This window comes from Barbatula barbatula (assembly GCF_947034865.1).
Source record: "Barbatula barbatula genome assembly, chromosome: 18".
In the NCBI taxonomy this organism is placed as follows: Eukaryota; Metazoa; Chordata; class Actinopteri; order Cypriniformes; family Nemacheilidae; genus Barbatula; species Barbatula barbatula.
Window position 1 is genome coordinate 5111786 of NC_136781.1, and position 25739 is coordinate 5137524.

The following is a 25739-nucleotide window of genomic DNA, read 5'->3' on the forward strand; positions in this document are numbered from 1 at the left end:
ACTTATGTATTTATTAGGATGCACACGCAAACAAAAACACTGCAAGGCAGTGAAGGGTGAAAACAGGACAGGATGCGCACAAACTCTGGTCATCTTTGTCAAGGACGATTCATTTAAACGGAACAGCCAGGCTGTTTCCACCCAGCGGGGCTTTTGATTGGCTGACAGTATTATTGTATGCAAATCTGGCCGGGTTGACAGCCAGTAGTTGAAGGGCTCGCGCTAGTGTGGCACTCAAGATCCGAGGCGCGAGGTGAAGCTGAGGAGCTGTCCACTCCACCGGAGGTGCTGAAAGCAGGATTTCCACGTGAATTATTTCGAAAGGAATACACGAGCCGGGTTTGTAACTTCGTCAAAGGATTGCCGCTCTGAGGACGTTGTGTAACCAAAGCGTCATTGGATTTATTTACACACTCTGAAAGTAATACCGTGATTTGACATCCTTACGAGGGAATACATTTCTGGATGACTTGTAGTTGGATACACAGGTAATCTTCTCTTTTTGTCTCGTGTCCGTGATGCAGCACGGGTCAGTTTTTCATGTGCGTTTTTAGGAACGCTGTTTTCATTGGCTTTTGTACTGCACTACTTCAAAGGGATGAGACGGATATGCACCGTGCCAAGCACTTTAGCTGTAGCGTGAATAATTCAGCATATTGCGCGGTGACATTCGGTAAACCGGGCGCGCAATGGCAAGGGACAGAAGACCTTTATCTGTGCTCGATCGAGTGGGATGAAGTTAGGTGAGCTTTTAGGTCTGGCTCTATCGGGGACAAGTTCACTCTGTCACGTAAACCGAAACGGTGCTACCATAGTCTTTGTATGATATACTGTAAAGTCAACGATTGCGCATGTAGGGGACCTTGGGCACAGCTCGTGGCCGTTTACTTTAACAGCAGGGTGCTTCGTTTTTTCTTAGCACTCTAATCGACGATTGACACCGTGCTCGCACTGACATTATACTGTTTCTCCTCGTGCAGATTCAATCTGGTGCGTGTGTAAAACGGGAACGCGGGTAATTTTGCGGTTCATGATCAGGATGGTCACAGATTGGTGTTCGTGGTGCAGTTTTTAAAGGCTGTTTATACAGGACACGATTCGCGTTCAGGAACAACCAGAGCCCAGTAGAATGAAAGAGAACACGGGGTCACGATTTACGTTTTTCCAAAGTTGAACTAACTTGACGATTGTATCATAAAAGCTTAAAAAAACAAGGAGCATGATAAACGCGTCTGATCTCTGAACGCTTCTCATTGCGTGGACGGCGCACATTAACTGGCGAGTAATGTTTTCGGTATTGATCATGTCCTAATCGAAACTTCTTGTTATTTATGACCATCAATGAATACATCTATCCCTTTACGACTTTTTCTTTATCCATTTGAAAGGTTTTAGCTATTATTTTTATCATGTTTAAAGCACACGATAACAAAAACGCGTCAGGAAACATACATGAAGTTTAAGCAGTGTAATTTTCTAAACTGTTTAGATTTTTTCCTCCGTACGTTCACACCTTGTGTGTGCTTTTGTTTGGACTAAGTGCTTTATTTGTTCACTGTGTTGCTGAGGTTTATTTACAATGAAGGCATAAGTGCAGAGCATGACTCAAAACTAAATAAAAGTTAAAAAACTAAATAAACAGAGGAAAGTAAAATATCATAAACTGAAAGATGAGAGGAAATGCACTGTACCCCTGCCCAGTATGACGGATGAGGTTCATAGTTAATGCATGAGAACTCAGTAAGGGTTAGCTGCTGTGTGCTCTCATGCCTCTCTAACTGAGCTCTGTCTCTGATGCACACCCAGTTATACATCAGATGTATGTTTTGGTGCTTTCCTTAGTGCCCAGTGATAAAATATGCATTGAAGGCAAAGACTGTACAAGGTGTGCACAGAGTGAGAGAAACGACAACCAATTACCTCTACAGCACAAAAAGATGGCCAAACTCACAAACACTCATACAAAACAATCTAGCCTTTAATGTTAAAATGCACAAAAAGCAGAGGAGATGCTGGAAAAGATGCCTGCAGGGCTTTCAGACAAATGGAGAGAAGGCAAGCAGTATCTCCATTTACATGGCAAGAACTGGAAATTGTTAGAGCCTCTTTGCCAATGGGAAAATCTACAGATAAGACTGCACTTTGCAGGGGGGCACTTTGTCTCTCCATCTTTCCGAGGTAAATCATTGTAATTGTTTTAGCAACAAGTTGAGGTAGTGATGGGGTAATGGGCATTGATATGAGCAGAAGTGGAAATTAATGTAGGCACCATTACATGTATACACCATGTAGGCACAGAGAGTGGTTTACCAAACATATCAAGAAGAGCTCTGATCTTTAAATTAATCATTGCTTGACTTCATCATCATCATCATCATCATCATTGTCTTGCCAACTTGTCATTGTATGTGCATAATAGTTCTCGGAGACTTGCTGTTGTTTACTGTGTTGAGAGGCGCTCTTACGACACACACACAAAAATGAAGAGAGGCAAGACAAACAGTCTAATTGCTTTCAATAATTAATCTCTTCAAATGACTGCCTCGCCTCTGCAGCCTCCATGTGAGTAACGTCGCCCCGAGATGCGCATTCAAATAAGAACCCGGCATCAGAGCGTGTTTGTGTTTGAACAATGCTGTCAGGATGGAGGTGCTAAGCGCACACTGCCTCATAACTTTATTTCTTGTCTCTAAGGGGCCCCTGTCCATAGATATGTTCATCACAGACTTGAGTGAGTCCTACAGTTGCACTAATGAACCCTGACACCCCCCACAGATTGGACAGGTCAGTGCAATCCTCCGTGGCCAGCGAATAACACAGTTCAGTGGTCAGCACACATCGAGCTATCTATGAGACTAGTCTCACAAAGGGCTGCGCTGACCTGCTGTCTTTAGCCATCTGCTGGGGTAAACGTATGGGTGTTGGCAGCTTTGTGGTGTTGGTTATTGCTATACTGTAGTTTGGATTTGAATTATGAAACTCAGTTCTGTATAGCAGGGTTGCGGTGGTCTAAGTGTGTAATGAAGTAAGATTGGTAAGAAAAGCAAGTACTGCATCATTGATAACTTTCTAACAATTAATGGAGACACCAAACAAATAATGAATCTTGAATTTTAGTTGTTGGTTAGCTTAAAAAACACACTGCACAATTGTTTCTTAAAGCGGCCATAACTCAGTTTCTACATATCTAATGTTAATCTTGAGTAATAGTATCGCACCCTTCAAATATCTGCAGAGTCTTTAGTTTATCACATTTATAAAAGACAGATCCAGCTGTACGATTATTTCCGAAAAAAAATGCAACGTGTGTCGCGGGAGGCAGAACTAAAGCATTTGTGCACACATTGCCAAGAAAACACAGACATCAGTTTCACTTACCGCGTGCGGTTCACATCCAGAACCTTTTAGCACTGGGACCGCCCCTCCATCTATCAGTCTCAAATGATCTCCAAATCCAGCGTTATATCCACCGTTTATATAACATTCATCACCTAAATGCAGCGAACAAATAACGCAGCTGAACTCCGCAAACAAGTGAAAGTGACTTATGCTCCTCTTCCCGGTCTCCGTGGTTGATGCGTGGGCGTGCCGCATGCTTTTCCTGGGAGAATTGTCCAATAAGGGACTAAGAAAAGTTGTTACGTAACAATTTTTCATGTTTGAATACTTTCCGAATGAACACTGGGGAGCACAGAAATACTACGTAATACGTCCAATTCATTTTTTGACAAGTTAACCATGAGACGACAACATGTTTAACATTGTAAAGAAGTCAGAATGCAAGACACACCGTTGCACCACCCCTTTAAACTTTTTTGTGTGCATGCCTACATCCTGGATGCGATTAATCGCGATTGACCATTTTACAACCCTAGTTTGAACAAAATTCAACAAACAGGACATTTATAACTGAACCAAAATGTTGAATATATTTCATATTTAATTATTTGTGTAATATTAAATACAAATAAAAACTAAAACCAGAAGTGCTTTTGAGTGCTTTTTCAGTGTTTACATCTTGCAAAGTGGTCTATACTATTTGTAGCTTTAAATTGAATATAGTCCGTTATAAAATTAACAAACAAAAATACTTTCCATTCAAATTTCCGTCAAGGGAAATAGAAAAAAAATATTAAGAAAGAATCTCATACAATATCTCTATCAAAAACACTGTAAAACATTTCAGACCTTGACTCAACTGACTGTTTTTTCTATTGACCTGTTGCATCTAAACTTTTCAGTTGGCACAGTTGAGCTTCTAAAACTGCATCACTTGTGGCAATAGAACTTTAACTGAGCTCTTTTCACAAAAAAATGTACTTTGTTTAATAATGTATAAACATAACACAGTCTTATGATATACTCTGAAGTTATAATCGATGACACATGCCTCTGTACAGTCAGTATGAGTTCAGCTGATATTTCACATGTTATGTTGAATTAAAAAACCTCAGGTGAAGAGCTATACTATCTGTCTAAACTTGCAGTATAAAACACCTAAAACAAATGCATTAACTTATTAATAATGTTTTATACATAAAATATACATACCAATAAGCTGTTATTTAATGCAATTCACTTTAGTCTACATCAGTGACGTAACTTTGTTTTGAAAATACAAAAACAATGAATACTTTAATACATTTTTTCTGTAATAACTCTTTGGGAATACTTATCATATAGGCCATAGTGGGCGTTGTGTCCATTGCATTCTCTGCTTATTGACGATGCTTCCCAACCTGTCATTTGGGGAAGGTCACTTGGCTGTTGCGGTGCAACAATTTACAATTTATTCCCATGAAAAAAAATGTCATTTGTTCGTGCTTTACGCGTTTTTGAGCTTGGACACTGGATGCACTGCGAGCGCGGATGATGCATGCATTTCATACTGGCCGCGTTTCTGGGGTCGTTCTGGGGTCGCTATTTTATGCAAAAATAACTTATGAGTGTGAGCAACGGGCGATAGTGAGAAAGCGGCGCATCCATGTTAATGGTCCCTAAACAATACACACTTCCGAAAGCATTTCTTAATTTCTTCCAAAAGGAGGTGGGGACATGTCCCACCTGTCCCACCCGCAAATTACGCCTATGCTGTCATCTACTCTAATCCTTTCTGAATTTCCTGTTCACTTGTCTAGTATACTGGCAAATAGGCCACCACTAGACATTGATTTCCCTTTTTGTCCCCCTTTGCCATTTAAGACTGATCTGAGTATGATAACGAGGGCCTACAGGCTCCATACACGCTCGCTTAGGGTGATATCACATTAACATCTACTTAGCATGGCTTATATGGGTATCTTAATTTGTTCTTGAAAGAAAAGATTTGTGTTTGACAGGCAGTATTCGCTTCACGCTGGATCTAGCTTTGGCCTTGGGGGAAATTAATTTGCTTTTATAACAAGCGTTTTGAAGTTTAATAGATTAAAAAACAAAGCCGAGCTAGGAAATGCGATTTCAACTCACACAGGGAAATTGCGAGGGCATTTTCAGTTTAGTTCACGGGTGTTCTTAGCACTGCCAATCCTGATTGGTGGGCCGGCCGTCTGATCCTGCTGATGTAGTGGGTGTGTGGCTGGAGGGCGTCAGCGTGCAGGAAAAACATTGGCTTTGCCAGAGCTCTGGGTCTTTGACTGCTTCTGTCTTTTGCACGTGTCTGGTATACGCAGAGCCTCAGCATCACAACCCAGACATCCATCCCGAGTGTCGCATTTTAATGGACACCGGGGCATGTTTCACATGGTAGCATCTGTCTTGAGCCACAAGTAGAGGTCCGCAGCCTGCAGTGTCTGTATGGCCGTACTCCAATCTCACCTCCACGTGCTCATGCTCTTGCGTGTGTGCGCTGCATTTAATTAGTCCAGATTAACCCGGGAAAAATGCTAAACAGCCCAAGCAAAAAGCATCTGGAGCTCCATGTTAGGTGATAAACTAAACAAGGAGCTCAGGAATGCACTTTGCAAATCATAATTTTAATGGCACCACCGCCGTCTCAGACTGCGAATATAAAAAACTGCTTCAAATTGCACTGTTAATTACCTCTCTGGTAAATCATAAGGCAAGTATGGAATACCAATGTTTTTTTTATCAGAGAAAGGTTTCTCTGGAAAGCTCTCCAGTGGGTGGGGAAAGTCAATTTTTGTGAAAGTCAATCTGGTGGAGTTCCAAAAAACACAAACTGATCAAATGTACACCTTGAATGCACTCTACTGTAAATTGTCTGGCGCATGCATAAATGCAATGTGAATATAGGTTAAAAGAGATTTTGGGGAAGGTCTCTGTATATAGGATACAGCCCTCGAGGGGTGAGCGAGATCCAGATAGCTCCCTCAGGCATAACTATTTTATGACTATTTGGTCCTGTTTTAATGCCTCTCCTCCTATTCGATTTTAAAGAGCTCAAACGCACGTCCTCGCAAAAGAGAGCACAACCATTTGGAGAAGTCTGTATGCTTTTGCCCAAGGGACTACCTCACATTCTGATCAGTATATTACCTGGCAGGCTCAGCAAACCCATTTTAGCGGGCGCGGGAGACCGGGAAGTGAGTCATTCAGGGTGGTAGAACACCTATGGGATTTGCCAAAGAGTTATTTCGATGTGCTCATATGAATGTTTGCGCATTAATCTGGTTTGAATCCAACTGAATGTTTACTCCAAAAGAGACAGATTTCTTTTATTGAGAAAAATAGGGATGAGATGTGATCCATGTGCTGTCTCCTTTCAACAATGTAGCAAAGCTGCAATGACACAGTCGAGTCATTCTGTTGAGGTTGGTGGCTGAATTGCCTCGCTTCCGAATTTGATTTGAAGTTTGTTTATCCTCCTGGATATGTACTTCTGAGCAGGATTTTAAGAACGATTACCGATTTAGCTCTGAGCTCGATTTCCACGCAAAACGGAAAAGATTTAAGCATTCGGTGCCACCGCTTAGTGTTGGACCCCTCTGATCTGAGCGAGGAAGCAAACAGGAAAAAAAGTGTTTCAAACCAAGTTTAGACTTCAAAATGTTGGACATGTTTTAGTTTCTTTCTTCCTTCTTGTGGTTGTGAAGTTGTTGTCAGTTGTCAAAATAGTTTTTCTTAAAAAGCTACAGATAATGTGTTGACCCTACACAGTAATAACATTGATAATAGCTCCAAAAGTGAATGTCAATTGTATTATATTAATAAGATAATACTTCTCTGCACAAAACACATTTAAGTCTTGTTTGTGTTGGATAGCTGGTGGTCTCATCAGTTTAGCTTTGCATGATTCTGTGGTTAGATTCATTGTATTATTTTCATTTAGTTTTGTTTCTTCCTGCAGTCTGTGATCAAAACAGATCTGTGATATATCTTTAGGTCATGACCAACCAGCAGAGCATAAAATGATACCTGCAGTTTTCATTTTGCACAGAAGTCCTTAGTAGATAGGTTTTTATATGCACCAATTTGAAATCTGTATATGACTGAAAACAGTTTGGGGGTAAAATGTAATCGTTGGCACACAGATGTACACACACACTTAAAAAAAAAGTATTACCTATTAAAATACAATTGACCATGAGTCATATTTTCTGATATATAGTGTGGTAGCAATGCATTGGGATGAAAAAAGAAAAAGCATGGTTATTAAATTGATGAGCAATAATAGATAATGCACATAGGTAGACATGGAGAGGAGAGTAGCATTTACGCAAGGGCTGATCTCTCTTCTCATCTGTGATTGGATGCCGGCGTGTTTTTATCTGACTAGCAATGGAAACGGAGCTTTGGGTGTAATGAGTCTGAGATATTTACGGTCTGCCCTGGGCTGGATAAAGCTTACTCTTCTCACGCTAATCTGGTTAAAGAACCAGAGCACGTGGTCGACCCGCCTGGCTGGATCAGGTCATGTGATGGGAATTTGATCGCAATATGACCTCTACTTGTGAGGGTCAGATATTTTCCACAACTGGAATTTTAATGGCAAATAAAAGGCATAAACTATTTTATTTTAATTCACAGTTTGGTTGTTTAGCGGTCTTTATCGTATTGGAAATTGTAGAGTTAAGAGATGTTGTACAAGGTTGTGATGGAGCTACAGAAATGGAATATTACAGATATAACAGGAACCTCAAATACTAGTTTATGTATTCTCTTTTATTTGTCTTATTTATACATTTTTGTCCCGTTTTATCAGGACAGATTATTTAATACTGTATTATTTCATTTTTATTTTATTTTGCTGTCATATTTTATTTTATTTTGTCTCATATAATATATATATAAAGTATCCTGTTTTTTTGCATGAGACCACAGACCTTCAGTTCACATAGTGATAAAACAACTATTTGACACAAAAACAGTCACGGAGACAGAGAGCCATGTGATGCCGCGCAGGTTAATGCACTTCAGCTTTTATGTGTATGGAGCTTCAAAGTAGTTCACAGTCTGCAGAAATGCATCACTTTAATCACTCCACTGTTTTCCAGCTCTGCTTTACAACTTCTATAAAGAGAAAAGGAGTTCCATAGGAGTGAGTTTGTGAGCATTACAGACGTCTATAAAGACATCGCCATTAGAGCCTCAAAAAGCTCCCAGCGCCGAGGTGCTTACAGTACCGTACCTGAAAGCCTGATGTTTAAGAGCTCTGTTGTTTTCGGTTCATGGTTGACAGCATCCATTGCATTGTAAGCTTGAAGGCACTATCAAGACTTGCTAAACAGCCACATAGACTTAATAATTAGATTTCCATGGATTGTGTCACAACGGATGCATCACATTTCAATGAAGAAGACTGAATGTTGATTAAATTAGCAGTTGTGTGAACCGTAAGCTAAAACAGTATAAGTAAGCACTGGTGGAGGAGAATTGCAGGACAGTTTCATTCTGTGACATTTAAACCCCTGACTGTAGCTTAATGATATTGAAACAAAGCTAGGAAAAGATATTTTGCGTGACCTTTAGGACACTCATGTGGTTTAACAATATTGAAGGCAAATTCTGTAACATTTTGCACGAGCCCTTTTACACAGTGAAATATAATTAAAGGTTCCACTGACAGCTAGACAATGACAGAAAAAAGTCACATTGACACAAATGGCCGGCTTCTGTCGCTGATTGACAGACTGAAGAATATAGGCGCGATTTTCACAGCGACTGTTAAAGACTGGAAATCGTCCGCTAACAAATCTCTGTCACTTCTGTAGACGTGATGTAAACAGTTGCATCCATAAACAAGACTAGAGAGGGAGAAAGAGCGAGACGGCAGAATAGTCTGGATTGGGTTGTTTTGACTGAATAAAGATCAAAAAAATTTTTTTGCTGTGACCGTTTGTTAAGAACAGAAAACCGCAGATTTATATTGCGTGAAAATTTGATTTTGTAACTTTTATAACTATTGACTTTGTGTGCGATGTTTGTTTGCTTTTTGGTTCTTCATTTCCTCATTTATTGAACCTCATGTCATTGTCAAATGTCAAAACCTATTTCTGTGGATCACAGTGTCTCTGTTTTTGTGTGTCCTGTCAATGGAAGTCAATGGGGAAAAGTGTTGTTTGACTACCAACGTTCTTCAAAATATCACTTCTGTTCAGCAGAACGTCTTACAGGTTTGGAATGACATGAGGGTATATTAATTTGTATTTTTGGGAAATTATTCCTTTCAATGCAAGTAACAGGTCATAAGTGTGTTGACCTTTAGTATCTGCATATTAAAGGGGTAGTTCACCCAAAAATGATAATTTACTCACCCTCAGATTGTTCCAGACCTGCACTCATTCTCAGCTCTGCTAAACACAAAGGAAGATATTTAGAAAAATGTCAGTAACCAAACAGATCTCATTCCCCATCGACTCCCATATGATTTATTTTCTACTATGGCACTGAATGGGGGATGAGATCTGTTTGGTAACTGACATTCTTCCAAATATTTTCCTTTGTGTTTAGCAGAACAAAGAAATGTGTACAGGTTTGTACAATCTGAGGGTGAGGTTATGATGACAGAATTGTCATTTTTGGGTCAACTATCCTTTTAGAGCTGCAATCTGTAACATATTTGGTTGAAAAAATCAGTTTATTCAGGTTCCTTAGATTATAAAAAGGTAGGAAAAAATATCTTTTGACGGGATGGTTCTTTAGGGGAAATGTTTTATATCATGGCATCACTGTAAAGAGTCTTTCATAGCACCTTTGTTAAATGTAAACTAGACTAAACTGTCAAACTTGTGTTATTTGATTGAAAATCTCATATTGCCAAGCTCTATGACCAGGATCATAAACATCTCCACCCCAAGTTGAACTCTTTTAGAAGATGTTTTAAAGAACGTTGATTTACAAGAATGTTGAAAGAACATTGGCCCTCGTTGACTTGCATTGTATGGACACAAGGTCCCTACAACATTTCTCAAAATATCTTCTTTCGTGTTTCACAGAAGAAAGAGTCATACTATTTTTAATGACACGAGGGAGAATAAATGAAGACAGAAGTTTAGTTTTTTGGTGCAATATGCTTTTAAATGTGCACTAGTGTAGATGTCCATCACAGGCAGAAACTTCCATTCTAAAAATGCTTTGCAGCCATCAGGACTTGTGCATTCACCTCCTTCCAGAAGTGTTTTCTCCATTCTTGAGACCCCTGAGGGAGTGAAAGCGTTGAAGCCTGTGCAATCATCCCTAAGAAAGAGGTTTACAAGTTTTAACAGTTCCTCTGTGAGCATCAATAGCTGTCGGCTGTATCCACATCCGCCTTGTTGAAAATAAAGAGACGAGTGGGAGCTTGCGATCGGTTGTACGGAGAAGCCATCCAATCAGATTGCGATTGGTTTTCTTAGACTTTCCCATTGAGTAGACTGTAGGTAGTCCATGGGTGTCTAAGACTGAGCAAGTCTGTCATTTCTCCTTTATACTATACATTCCTTTGGCTGATGATCCGCTGTGATCAGTATGAGTTGGATGTTAAGCATTTAGTGCACTGTATGGGGGGGTGGCAAAAGTTGTAGCTAAACAGACTTCAGGCGTCTCCACTGTCATCCAGAGTGCGGGGTGTAGGCTTTTATGTGCAGATAAATGTTCAGGAGAGACTGTACACAGCTGTTTACTGATCAGAGCAGCTATGACCGTACTGTTTAGATGCAACAGGAGACGGTCATATTGAGCCGCCTGCTGAGAGCCTGGCACTCAGTGATCTATTATGAACATTGTGAATGATACAGATCCCTCATTTGAAAGTCAATGCCGACACACTTGACATAGATGTGGCCCAGACGATTTATGGCCACCTGATAAAGTTATGATGACTATCCCCATAGGTGAGCGCACAGCTTTCCATCTCCTCTTTTCCACACTCTCTCTCTCTCTCTTTTTCTCATTCTCACACAGACGTCTGATAAATGACAGCCAGGCACGGCGCGATTAAAGTGAAAGAACAGATGGATACAGGTTTGCATCCAGAAGACTAGTTTATTTAGCAAGCGAGTCATGCGCCTCACTTCAGACCATTCACATGAAATAAAGACTTTGCTTGTACAGCTCACTGAAATAAATCGCATTTCTATTGATTCGTTTAACAAAATGAACGCTGTGTTATTCGCAACATTAGTTTCAATGACAAATTTGTGAATAACCTTCAATCTCTTTTACTTTTAACCTTTAAAATTCAGCCCTTGAATGATAATAACAACATTTTAGGTTACCTGTACAACATTTGTGAACCCAACACAAGTGCGTGCAGAATAATTCTGGAATAAATACTGGAATATAGAAATTTACTTTTATCCAAAGCGACTTACAAAGAGTTCGGGGAGCAATAAGCAATATGTCATAAAAGAGCAATAGGTGCTAATACAAAGTTGCTAGTTTCAACAAAAGCTAGACCACTACATGTTGAGAGAAATAATAGTATTTCTTCTGCACATGGGATTTAATGGAGAGCAAATGGAAACTTTTGCTTAAGTCTCCTGCATCTCAGATATTTCTCCTGAGAAATAGTCTCAGAAATCTAAGAAATGTCTAACTAAAGTTTTAACAGAGATCCCAATGATATCAGAAACTGGGCTCAGCAATTTGCCACATCAGCAATTAAAAGTCAATAATATTGAAAATGTCAACATGAACTGGGTGTGTCACTATATACCGGTATTGACAAAAACTGTGATATTAAAAATCAGGATTATTGATATTGTGTAAATTCAACACATTGTAACTATTAAGCACTCATTCTAAAGTTTGCCTTAAAGGAATAATTCACACAAAAAGGAAAATTCGGTCATGAATTTCAACCTCAACTTGTACCAAACTTCTGTAAATTCGATGTATTATAAATGCGATCTATTCTAAATGCGAATGCGGAAGACACACATGCATGCCGACCTGCTCCTCATACGTTTAATTAAATATCGCGATAATATATTGATAAATTATTTTGGACAGGATAACATATCGTAAAAGTCGGTTATTGTGACAGCCCTAATACGACCTCAAACCTTTCTCATCAAATTTACCCAAATGCTTTTCAAACTACATTCATTTTACACATCCATACTCTGCATTGAATGAAAAAGTGAAGTGTATCCATAATTCTGTACTAAGACTACCCTTTCTCTTCATAATGTTACTTGGATGACAAACTAAAATGTAATAATGCATTCATTGTCATGAGTGTAATGTATCAATCCCTCTTCCTATCTTTACTTCCTCATGGTGCTCATTATTCCCTAATTGATCCAAAAGTAGATTTAATCTTGCTATTGAGTGTGGGGCGTCTATTGAAAGCATTAGTTTAACCCACAGCAGATTGGCAGTCTCCTTTGTCTGTTCTTATTAGAAGAGCTGTGGTGTATTGTTTGTTTGAAGAGGTTTACACCACATGTTGTTTATTTGTTTATGTTGTTTTTATTTCATTACAGGAGGGCACTCATGAGAGGCTTCAGACGATGCTGGGCAGGGCTCCTGCTCCTGGGGGCAGTTTTGATCGCCGATGCACGTCCCTCCAAGGACGGATTTACCCCAATGGCCTATCGACCTCTCGTCAGATTCCGTCACAAGGTATCGATCTTTCCTATTTCATTAGACATCCCGTGACAAGAGGAGACTTGTGTCTGGTCGGCTACGATGCAAATTACCCCAGAAATCTGCATTGCGTCGAGCAGATGATTTATGAATCTTTCCTCTGCTCATAAAATATATCAGATATGCATAATATTTAAAAGTATGTGAAACCTATGAGATGTTTCGCTGTGGACAATTAGAACCACAGGCGATAATTTAAACAAAGATCAAGATAAAACATCCCAGCGTGATTGTGTAATTGAATGTTTATTGACCGGCCATTGCAGCGGGTGAGCTGTGCAGTCAGATACTAGCGGTTGAGGTGTTTTCCCCCCACAAAAACATAATGCAGCTCAAACAGGCCTCAGCGCTTTTCTCTCTGTGAGCGAAGGTCTGGCAGCACTCAGAAGATCAACATTATGTAACAGATCAATTAAACTCTGACTAAGGAAGGGCAGCGTCTGCTGGAGGACGTCATGCCGTCTCTCGTTGATACACGTTACCTTTATTTGAATACAGTAAAAACAGCTGAGCGGAGGACAGAGAATTCATCAGGGGCTCTTTAAGAAAGTTAATCTAATGTGTTTGTTTAAAAATGTAGGTTATTCTCTGGATTTTTTTGTCAGTTTTATTCATTTATTTTGTTTTTGGAAGTCTTGAAGGGAAGAAAAAGCAGCCAATAAGACCCCAGCAATGATGGGACCTCCTTCATTACTGTTTAAAAAGCATCACATGGTGAGACATCATGGATGATAAAGTGACAAAAGTATTTGTTTTAAATGCACCGGCCGGGTGAGCCCTGTAGATTCAAGCGGTTGAGGTGTTTTTCCCCCACAAATTCTAGGAAAGTGTTACTACTTTAAATAAAATCTCAACAATGCTTGCATCATTTTTATACTTTTAACTTTAGTGATAAAAATTATTACCACAGTACATTTGTGTTAGAAATACGGCTAATAAAGAAAGAGTGAGCCAAGACTTTTGACCGGTAGCATACAGTAAGATTAAAGACATTAAAAAAAAGTATAAAATATTTTTTATAATGCTGAAAAATGTGCTCATGCATGTACAGAAAGAGGCCTTGAAATGAGTTAAAAAACTTTGTGTAGACCATTTCAGAAGACTTAAAGGTCCAGGGTATAACATTTAAAGGGCATCAAGTGGTGAGGTTGCGAATTGCAACCAACGGTTCACTCCACGCCTCACTTGCCAAGCACTACGGTGGTTGACACGGGGCTAAGATTACATCACGTTTTATCTTCTTTGCTGAAAGAAATATCGTATTTAGGAAACGCGTTTTGTTAAGCAGTTTGTCTATTTAGGGCTACTGTAGAAACAACATGGTGAATTCCAACTAAGGGTGTATGTAGATAGAAATCGCTCATTCTAAGGTAAAAAAAACCATAACGCTTCACTATGTAAGGTCTTTATACACCTCTGAAGATATAGTTATGAATTTTACAGTATATCACATTTCTGTCAATAGATCCTCCACAAAATTATACATTGGACCATTGATCCTCATATATACACATACACGTATAAGTATGTATAGAAAAGTTGTAAAAGCAATGGAAAAAGATCATTGTTGTAGTGAACCTGTGTTTCAGTCAGTGGCGAAGGCTACAGGGTTGAGGCTGCTTTGGTGGCACATGAACAGGAGATAAGCGTTGACCCCATTAGCTTTCCCCTTGGCTTGCCTCAATCATCGTGAGTAATTCAGCTTATAGTATGAAGCTTTGTCCTCCTCTGCAAAATCCAATGTCCTGTCAACGATTCAAAGGAAAATATTTAATTCACCATAGTTCCACCCAACCTGTACAGCCACTCGGATTGTGGCTCAAATCTGGCTCTGCCGTTGCATTTCACCAATCCGAAACTAGCTGTTTGAGTGGCAGATGGAGCACATGTAAGCTAAGGCTAAAGGACAGGGCGGTGTAGGTACTTATTATGGCTGTGATGTCATTTCTGCCGTTCAGTTGCGTAATTGACACACAGTTGATTCCAGGAATCGAATCATTTCAAAGTGCTTCAGAAGTCTTGATGGAGCTGTTGCTGTTAGCTAAATGCTCTGTCAGCCATTTGCTGGAATTTGACGTTTTGGTGACATGAAATGAATAACAGCTCAAAGCAATTATATTATTTCTTGAGCCTTGAATCAAGATGAAAATGACGGTTGTACACGGTTTAATTCAGAATAGCAAGGTCAGAATAAAAGATGAGAAAAAGAGAAAAATATAGCTAAAAAAGAGAGGTTGTGTTTTGTAACAGAACACCAGTAGACACAATATTTGATGCCATAGAAAAAACATTTCGCCTTTCACAAAAGGTTCTTTGTGGTGGAAAAGGGTTCTTAAAGTGACAGTTACCCAAAAATAAAAATTCTGTCATCATTTACTCACCTCTTTGACAAAATAAGATATCTTGTAGAATGTTGTTAACTGGTCCCCATTCACTTGCATTGTTTTTGTGTCCGTACAATAGAAGTGAATGGGGGCCAGTGCTGTTCGGTTAACTGTCTTCAAAATATCTTCCTTTGTGTTCTGCGGAAGGAAGGAAGAAAGTCATAAAGGTTTGAAATGACAAGAGGGAGAGTAAATGATGACAGAATTTTCATTTTTGGGTGAACTATCGCTTTAAATTATAAAAAGAAGTGGTTTACATAAGAACCTTTTTTAAAGAGCGTTTAAAGCGAGGGGGATGATAATGTGGTGTTTGCTCTCTGGTTAGCCATGTGCTCTGTTGAATCCAGTGGATTAGCATAAGGGGAGGAGCTTGATCTTGTGTTGGACAGATTGGACAAAAAGTCCCTTAAAAACTGAGAATAAACTTTAAATGTTCTGCCTCGATGTAATCACAAAATGGAAATCCTCACCAATTATCCCATGTAAGCGAATAATCCCTCTAGATATCCAAATCATTTTACTGATCTTTTTCTGTACCAAAACCAATTACTGATTATTTACTTACAGGGTGAGTTTGAGCTTCCTCATACATACAACAGTGAGAAACTAAAAGCAGTTTTGATTTTTGGTATAATTTGGTGTAGCACCATATTTGTTCCCTTTAATAGGATTTTCTGTTTTCACTTTAGTCTCAGTTCGTTTGAAAGAGTTTTTGGACTTTTCAAATGATAATATAGAATCAAAATTATTTAGAGCATGCTATATATATATATATGTATACTGTACATATGAAATACGGGCTATACTAATTTAAATAATAATCAATTACATTGTTAATTGCTATAATACAAAAATTTACATTTTTGGGTGAACTGTTCCTTGAAATATTTGTATCTACAAAAAACATTGAAGCATACACCCTCAGATCAAAAGATATTAATATCTTGAAAAACGTTTCAGTCAAGTGACCCTAAACTTTAGCCAGTAGTTCTGCTAGAGCTGAACATTTTTAAACAACCTAAAATACTCTACATATATGCTTAGAGCATCCTTGACGTCTTGTAGCTCTGAACGGAAACAGAAAGGTTTATTTTGGGTGTGTAAAACACGTCTAGAATCCAGTGTGTGGATGTCTGTTGACATGCTGTCTGTGCAGAGTTTCTACTGTTTTGTAAGTTTCTCTCTTTGTTCTTGTTCCAGCAGGACGGGATCTCAGAGAATTTACGGATTAAGGGTACGTACAATCCTCCACTTCACTCTCTGTCCCACCTACACTGACTATAAGCAAATATGCACAAAAGTGGAACAAAAAGTACTAGGGTATTACAGGTGTACCATGGACTTGTAAAGTGGAAGCGCCATAGAACAGTATAAAAAATACCTTGAGTGAATATGGAAACAAAGTCAGTATTAATAGCCATTGGAAACTTCCGTACTCTGACATTTTTAGATGGATCTGACAACCTTTCCTATAATGTTTTTATTTTAAGATTGGTTTTTGGACATTTTGTTCTTAAGTTGTTGCTAAATCTCTCTGAGTCAGTATGTGACAGATGAGAAATGTACTGATACTGTATGTTAGGTTTCTTCAGAAATACTGTAGTAAAAGGATTAAATACATGCAAATTGTGAAAAGCATATTGGTAGACAGAATAAATCCACATCAATTATCATGCTAGAAAAGTTCCAGTAATTTTAGAAGTAAATCTTGAGTTGGCTGTCACCCAGCAGTCATCGGTTATGAAGACGGCACTAAGAAGAGTTAGTCGGATGATGCCAAGTACCTACAGAGAGCGCTGAGATGTGAAAAATCCTCATTCTCTGTATGAGGTGAAAGTCCTGTCATCAATTTTATCTCGGGTCAGTTCAAAGGTGTGTTCGAGTGGCTCCTTTGGCTACAGGAACTATAATCAGACTTTAATAAAGAGCCTTACTTTATTACTGCAGAAGATCAAAGCTGGAGTTGTACAGTTGACGTTGTGATAAAATACAGGATCTCTCTTAATAAAATTGTCTTGTGTTCTCGTACTCTTCTGTATTTAATACTAAACGTAGTTCATATATTCAGAGCCTGTAGATCGACCCACCAAAATCATATAGAATATTGTTGCTGATCTTCTAAAACCTTGTATATCCAAATTTGCTGTTTTTCCGGAAATGGAAAAAAGACTGAACATTTCAAATCATTGCACACTTCGTTGTTACAGTTCACAAGCACTTTTAAAATATTATTTTGTTAGATATTTGCAAAACCTAGTGACAAACATTAAGGTTAACTGATAATAATAAAAAAATGAAAAAATATGGAGATACTAGGTTTCAGAAGGATGCTCACTTTGAGTTTAATATTAGAAAAATCCAGTTGTGTATGTTTGGACACCCCCTCTTTCCCATAAATCTACGGCCACTGTAGCCTATTTTGATCTCTTAAAATAAAACAGATTTCTCATAAAATAATCCTGACAAACACGGGCATTAATCTATTTTTCATTCCAAATATCAGAAAACAGTTTTGTATAAAAAGCTTGTGTACTTTCTACATGTAATTCTGTGTGGAAATGTTTTTTGAGGGGCCTTTTCAAATATTTATCAATCATTTTAATTATTCATTCCTAATTACGCCGTGTTAAAGTGGATTAAATTCTGACTTAAGTATATTACCTTAACGGAGGCTTTGGGTTTTACCTCATTCGACTGCCTGAAAAGCATTCAATGAAGCCTTTCCTTTCTTGGGATGATGCTCATTTGCTTCATAATGATTTCACCTTTGAAGTGCCGCACGTTACATCTCAGCATTGAATGTATTCACGGCAGTTCAGACAAACCATAATTCACATTTACTGCTTAATTTTCCACACGGCACACGTTGCCCACTTTGTGCATTGAAAGTCTAGACAGCAGAACATGAAGTTAAGCAGGAGTGAATATGTATCCAGTCGAAATTGGCTGTCAGAGTTTGGAACAGAGAAAGACAGCATGTACAAGCATAGCACAATTTCTTAAATGAAGTGCACAGGAGCTGAACATAAATACTTTACTACTGGGGGTAAAATCACATCTTTGGTTTGGAAAATAGGCTTTATTTGTAATATTGTAGTGTAGGTAATGTATTGGGCCCACTCTGTTACTTATACTCTATGTAGGTACTATAAAGCTTATTCAAAAGCTTTTGAAGGCAAGATTTTTTATTCAGTAAGACCAGAGAGTTCCCACATGGTATTCTTTTGGCACAATAGCTGGGGTCCCCTGGCGCTGTCTTTCTTTCTATTGTCCAACTTTGCCATTACAGTGCAATTTAATAATGTGCTCACAGGGACACCTCTTTGGCCTAAGTTGATATTACGTTTTGAAATGCCAAAGGCTTATAGCTCTAAATTGTATGTTAATCCTGAAATCTCTTTAGCTTCTTTGGGATCCCATTTCAGTTTTTGAAAGGGAACACTGCATCATGTCTGGTGAGAACAGAGAGTGTTGCTAAGTGCACTGCCAGGCTGCAGTCATTTACTTGATGGAATTACTTTTGGGTAACTGCCCACCATTCACATACTTAATGAACATCCTATGTATGCATGTATGTTATTCAGAAGATGTGCAGTGCCTTAAGAGGATACCTGCGGTTTAGAAAATCTGGAACAGTCTCGGGTTGCATTTAGTGCAATTATGAAGAATTACCCTGTTGGTGGCATTTGAACAGAACACAGTGTGATGCTGACAATAATATATTGAACTATATATGAAATACCATAAAAATAAAATGAATAAAAATAAATGAAACCGAAATCGCTTCTGGACCATTTGTTTAATCTTGTGAAGTGGTCTATATGTCAAGGTTAAAAGGAGATGATAGACACAGGACATAGTGGAGTCATCAGCGACATATTTATCAAATATCAGTGTCTTATTTCTTTACATTTATGCATTTGGCAGACACTTTTATCCATTTACATTTTTACATTTATTCATTTGGCAGACACTTTTATCCAAAGCGACTTGTTTCTAATCCCCTGGAAACAAATCCAAGACCTTGGCATTGCTAGTGCCATTCTCTAACCACTGAGGTACAGGAAAGCTACTTTTAGTTTGAACGGTTTATATAAAAAATTTGATTTTTATGTTATTGATTCAGCAGTATTGGTAAGACAGTTTCATACCTTTTAAATGTTTATTCTTTTGTTATTCGTTTCTCTAAAAGGTTTCAAGGGTTTGACCGTATTCTGCTGATGTTGTACGTATTATACGTTTTAGCCCACCCAGTCTTACGGCAGTTTGTGACATAGTAACGAAATTAAGAATCTATTGATTTGTGTTCATGGACTCTTCCCTTTTTTCATGTCACTCAGCATGACTTTCAAAATACAGTACTTAACATTTATATGTACGTCTAGGTATAGGTATATGTGCATATATAAAAAAGACAGAAAGCACGACTCAGTGAACCCTGTGCAACTATGAAAAACATTCCTTACACCATTAACCCCGCTTTACTTTGTGCCCCGCGCTCCCCTATGCATATATACAAAACATTGTGCTCTTAAAATTCTAGCAATTCAGCAACAGGTTCCACCTGTCTGTGTTCTAAAATGTTGAGAGCGACCACTCCACATGCTCTTTGACTATTAAGACCTTTAATTAAATTCAAGAGCAGCCAATGGGAAAAGTTAATATTTGGAGAACATGAATATGGATGAGCCGAAAGCCAATGAAGCAGTAGGGTGCAAGGTAATGAATCTATAAAACACTCGTGAGGCTGGTGAACACCTCTGTTGTTGCTCTTAACAGATGTTGTCTCAGCCACGTCGAGAGAACAACCTCTTTTTACATGCCGAGGGTGTTTTAAAGCCTCTTTGTAGCGTAGTGCTTATAGCCCATCTACATTTCATTACCATAATGCTAATAAGTTATTTAATGCTTGTTTAGCAGTCAGCTAAAAACACTAGTACTGCCTCATAAACTACCAATAAGACTGTTTCAGGGAGAGTGGCTTTTGGCTGGCCGGCCATCTTGCATTCAATAACCACTTTGGAGTTTAGCAAAGCTTTTTCCATTGCTGCAGTCACCGCAGGACATCTGGCCAGCAAAAATTCTTGCTAGCTCAGTGAAGTGCAGTGTTGTAAGACCAGGTAATTTAATGAATGGCAGTGTCGATGAATAAACAGGACAGGTTTTTAGCTTTTTTACACCTAATGGGGAGAATGTTGTGTTGTGGCAGCTGAAAGTGCAGAAATCGGTTGATGTTGTTATGTGTACTGCCTTATTCTCCAAGCGAATGAAACATACGTTACTGTAGCACATACATTAAATCGTCCATCTTTTCTCCTCTCGTCCGTCATCTTGTACACAAGAAAAGGGACAAACCCAGCACTGTGGTTTAAATTAACATATACTGTATAGTTTGTATGATCATTGTTTGTTAATTCTACATTAACTGATGTTAACAGCTCCAACATTTGATTTAAAAAATGTATTAGTAAATGCTGAAATTAACATTAACTAATGTGAATAAATGTTGCAGAAGTTTGTGCATTGTTGGTCCATGTTAGCTAATGCTAAATTGACTTAATGTTAACAAATTGTTAGCTTTTTAACCCATGTTTGCATTAGATATGGGCATTTTCTGTGCTAATTTACCAATGGTTGGGTCTTTATTTTACCCAGATTGTCATTTACATGCTGTTTTTAAAAGAAAATGAATTTGGGCAAAAAATATGGATCACAATCATACTGCCTTCGCTGTGGATGAGCCTTTGATGTTTGCAGTGTCTACTCTGTCTTCAAATATTGCAAACTTGGTTTTGGAGTGGAACCATTGAGATCACTCAAACCTAAACATTCTCTCTTCTCTTTGAAAAGTGACCATGTTGAAGATGTCCAAGTTAGGACAGATTCATTTTGAAAAGCACCCATCAAAGCATTGTTCTGTGATTGTCAATCAATCTACAAGATACTCCAGAACCACAGACAAAAGGATGGACAAACTGCCAAAAACATCAAACTATTCAATCCTTGAATGCCACAGTAATGGCTTTAATGTTCTGTGAGTTAGCGGGGGGTGGTGGGGGGTTCTGCGGGGTGTACAATTAGTGTGAAGCAGTGGTGTCTTATAAATAGCACAACTCAGTGGGAATAAATGAGGACTGTGTTTTAATGGGATTTAACTCTCTTCCTGAAGAAAGCTCAATAATCCCACCTCCTGATTCTCCTCCTTACTGATCTTCTTACCAATGGCTCTGCCATAGCATTGCCTCATAATGAATGACTATATTCCCTGCTTAACGGGAGCAGAATATCACTGCATGTGGCTTATCATTGAAGGTAAAACACTTTTAAAGATCAGACACTTGTGTCTTTCACTCTTAGCTTTTAAACAATCGCAGATATCGTTTTATACACAAGAAGCTCCCCGTGACTGATTGAAGATAAACAATGTGGCCATCTAATGGTTGTTTGTTCACTCAGATATGACGTAGAAAGCAAACTCTTTATAGTAACTGGGTAACGGAAACATATAAAAGTATATAGAATATATGGTATTGATATAATGTCTCAGGAAGAAGTACACAACACTGAATTGCTAAACCACATTGGCAACTAACCAAAAATGTAAATTCAGCTGTGGAAATCTTTGTCTTTGGGAATTAAAGGTCCATATGAAATTTAGCAGCATGCAACAGGACCCGCAGTGGGCTTAAATCTCATCAACGAGTACAACACAGAATTTAAGCATCTGTGTCATCTGCATCAACAGTCATTGCGCAACAGTCATCTCATACTTTAATCTGTAACAAAATGTGCTACAATAATGCTGCAATAATGCTCCATGCTACAATAATGATAGCAAGGCTTTCCTCTGTATTCACATATCTTTATAGGCACAATTTTGACCATATTATTTGTGTCCCCTTCAAAAATTGCTCTTGAGAAATTGTATGTTTTTTGCCCCCCCTACTGTTATATGAAATGTATGCCCATGGTGTGTGTAGATGGAAATCATTCTAAGGTAATAAAATCAACGCTCCATTAAGATGTAAGATCTTTATACACCTGTGAAGACTAGTTATGTATATCATATTGCATTTATGTCAATAGATCCTCCGAAAAATTACACACTGGTCCTTTAAAGTACTCCGTGAGAAAACTAAATTCTTTTACACAAAGGTTTCGTTACTTCAGCTTCTTTTTTTTTGTCACATGCTTTATTCACACCTAAGATTTGTGGAATGACCTTTCTTGGACAGAGAACAGTACTTTTTATTTAAATGTGTCATTCTTTATAGAAAATCACTTATGTTAAGGAATCATTATACTGTACAATGTTTCTTCAAAGAGAGAGAATTTAAAATGATTTTTGGAGAAAGCGTTATTGACCGCCTGAAAGCAATCACTCAGCATTGACTTTATAGCTTAGATTTTTCAATATTTCTCTGTGAATTCAAAGAAAAGAACGACCACGTATTATGCAGCAGGATGAAATTAATAAACCTCTCCTTGTTGAATAGTTTGCTGAATTAACATGATAAATTCAAAGGCCATATTTCAAGAGCAAACCATTGGCCCCGGACTGATACCGGTGACAAGTGCTTCATCATGAAAGGTATTTGTATTTATTAAATCAAATACTGTTAGTGAATTACTGCTTGGTTTTCAATAATGCTCACTTTGACATGCCTGCTATGCGCTGTCGTCGACTAACTCTCCAATTTGCCGTTTGCGTGTGCGCTCCGTGACTGATCTCATTCTGTTCGGCAGATTTATTAGCGCCGATCTGTGTCAGGTAATAAAGGAAAATAAAATAATAAGCGAAAAATAATACCACGACTGATTCAAAGTGAAGCGTCTCGGAGGAAGCAGATCTCAGATCATCACGCTCCAGTCTTCCGCTTTATTTAGTCAGTGCTGAGACATGAATTGTGCTTAGTGATTGAATAGCAGTGCGTTTAATGAATTCCAACCTGGAACTTTGTGTTTTCTCGCCTTTCCCTTAGTAAAGACTTCTATAAATACACCTCATCGATGTCAGGTGCTTGTTAATACAACCCCCAGGGTGATGAGATGTACTGTTTAGTGATATTTCATTCTTCTATCCAGCAATGATTCCAAGAGAGATTTGGTTTGTTTCGATGAAAAGCGGAGCTGTCGGGAAAGAGTCAGCAGATGGAGGGGTAATGGGAAGCAGGAGAACGTGGCGTGTTTTTGTGTTGTCTTTTGAAGCTGTTGTTTGAAGGCTGTTCGTCTGGATTTGTTTTCTCTGTTTCCGAGCAGCTGAGTCCACAGAGGCTTCTTAAAAAGGCACGGTAAGCTGCAGAGTGTTGTTTACTACATTACCCAGAATCCCGGTGGACCGGCTTCGGTGCTGGAAAACATCAGATGGTCTGGGACTCGCACCTTTGCTGGTGACAAGACAGTGCAATATGGGGGAAGCATTAAAAAGGACGAGACGAAACAGAGCCTCTGAAAGTTTGCCATCTCACCACTCATGAAAGTGTCTCTAAAAACACAAATCACTGTGTGTGCTTGAACGCAACTTAAATATTTCGTTTTTTGTCTAGCATCTTACTGTTTTGTCTAATTCGCCTTTTCTCTCATGTATATTCAGTGGTGGGAATGACTCTAGGGGGGACTTTAGTTGGAAACAAATTTCATATTTTTAAATCATACGCTGCAAATTTTTTAATTCTTACAAAGCGTGTTTTGTTGCTTTCTAGTACACATAATCAAAAAATTCCTAAAGATACATTTAAGGAAAGTGACCTCAGATATTTAGTATTGTTTCATGAAATGTTCTTTATTAATATTCTAAGAATCTTTTTAAACCAGCTAAATCTGTTTATTAAGTTAATTTTTCTTACCCATATATTTTTGTTTTAAACATATACGTACTTAATTCGTATCTTGTCTTTCTTAAAACAAGACTAAATATCTTTGGTCGTTTCCTAGTCAAGTTCATGTTTTCTGCTTTTTAGGAAAGCAGCGTCCCCCTAATTCACTCCATAGACTCCATCCCCCCGAGTTTCCCCCATTTCCAGCCTTGGATATGATTATTTTTGTATTGGAGAGTGCATTGCCAAACCGAACTTGACTTCATTCATAATTCTTATTGAACCTGATGAAAATGTTAACTTTTTGCCACAATATGTATTGCTAAATGGTGACACTAGCATATTTGTCAACAAATAATTTCCTATTTCTTAATCATCTATCACTCCACTTTCTTTTTTTAGTAATGTTTCCGTGATAAAATGATTTCTAAACAAAAGCTGCTTAGCATCATATGCAAAAAAATGCTATATAAATAAAATAAAATAGATTTTTGCATAATTTGCATTTATTTGTGTGCATATTTCACTCTCTTCTACATTTCATTTTGTAGGCTGTTTAAATCAGCACTCAGTTGCTGAAGGCCTTTTATCTTCAACTCTTTGCCATATATATCTGTGTTTAGAAATGCTGTGTGACTCTGAAGGTCTGTGGTGAGCTCTCATTACTTATCATTGACGTCATGGATCTGCTATAATCAGCAGCGGTCTTATAGCAGGAGCTCAATTATTGCTCAGTCATGGCTTTGCCACCTGTGTCAGGTACACAAATACTGTAGCTTCCCCACAGACACAAGCATTTTTCTTGACCTCTTCTGGTCAAGAAAAACTTAATCATTTTCCCTCTCTATTTAATTTTCGTCTCTATAACATTACTTTTGTTCAGTCATTGATTGTTTCTCTAGCCCATATATATTCCATGCTCAGTGTAGCATTTCTCTCATTGGCTGTTGTTGGGATTAAACAGGATGTTTGGCGGTGGACGGAGGAGAGTCGGACCTTCTTCCTCCAGCTTTTAGAGGGTCTTGAAATAGCTGAGTCGTCAATAACGAATCGTTGGGAGTGAATTAGTCATTTGTCTTTGATGTCACTGTGGTCACAGTGAGGCAGTGAGTCTGCTTTGGCTTTTGTCCACCCTGCTGGCAAAAGCCAATTATCTCTTTATACTACAGCAACCTGCAGTGAGAAGGTCTTCATTATGTGCTTTTTGATGAAAAGAGGTCATATTTTAATAGGACACAATAAAAAGGCTTTGAGCTCTTGCCAACTCTTCGTTGTATTTTGTTGTAACCTTCCTAATTGAGGTTCCTCATTTCTTCAAATCCAATGTTTTTTCAAGATGAACTGTGTGATTTCTGCACTACTAGTGTCACTAAATAAAAATATATTCTAGTGTTGATTTTCGCGTTGAAGGCTTATTCATAGCTGTCTTACTCATATGGATACAAAGTGTTATCTTTCTTGGAAGAAAAATGTAACACAAGCCATCTTCAACTGTTGTAGAAAGTTTATT

General features: G+C 38.4%; 1 protein-coding gene across 2 annotated transcripts in view; it reads left to right on the forward strand.

The window, feature by feature from the left end:
- Positions 1 to 204: 204 nt before the first annotated feature.
- fstl5 (follistatin-like 5) overlaps positions 205 to 25739 on the forward strand; it is a 100982-nt gene continuing 75447 nt past the window's right edge. The window contains exons 1-3 of one of the 2 annotated variants that reach the window (XM_079479273.1): positions 205 to 488; positions 12867 to 13005; positions 16617 to 16647. In XM_079479273.1, the coding sequence (XP_079335399.1) occupies positions 466 to 488; positions 12867 to 13005; positions 16617 to 16647 (193 nt within the window). In that variant the 5' untranslated portion in view covers positions 205 to 465. Of the gene's footprint in view, positions 489 to 12866; positions 13006 to 16613; positions 16648 to 25739 lie in introns of both variants that reach the window. The other variant, XM_079479272.1, reaches the window with a different exon arrangement.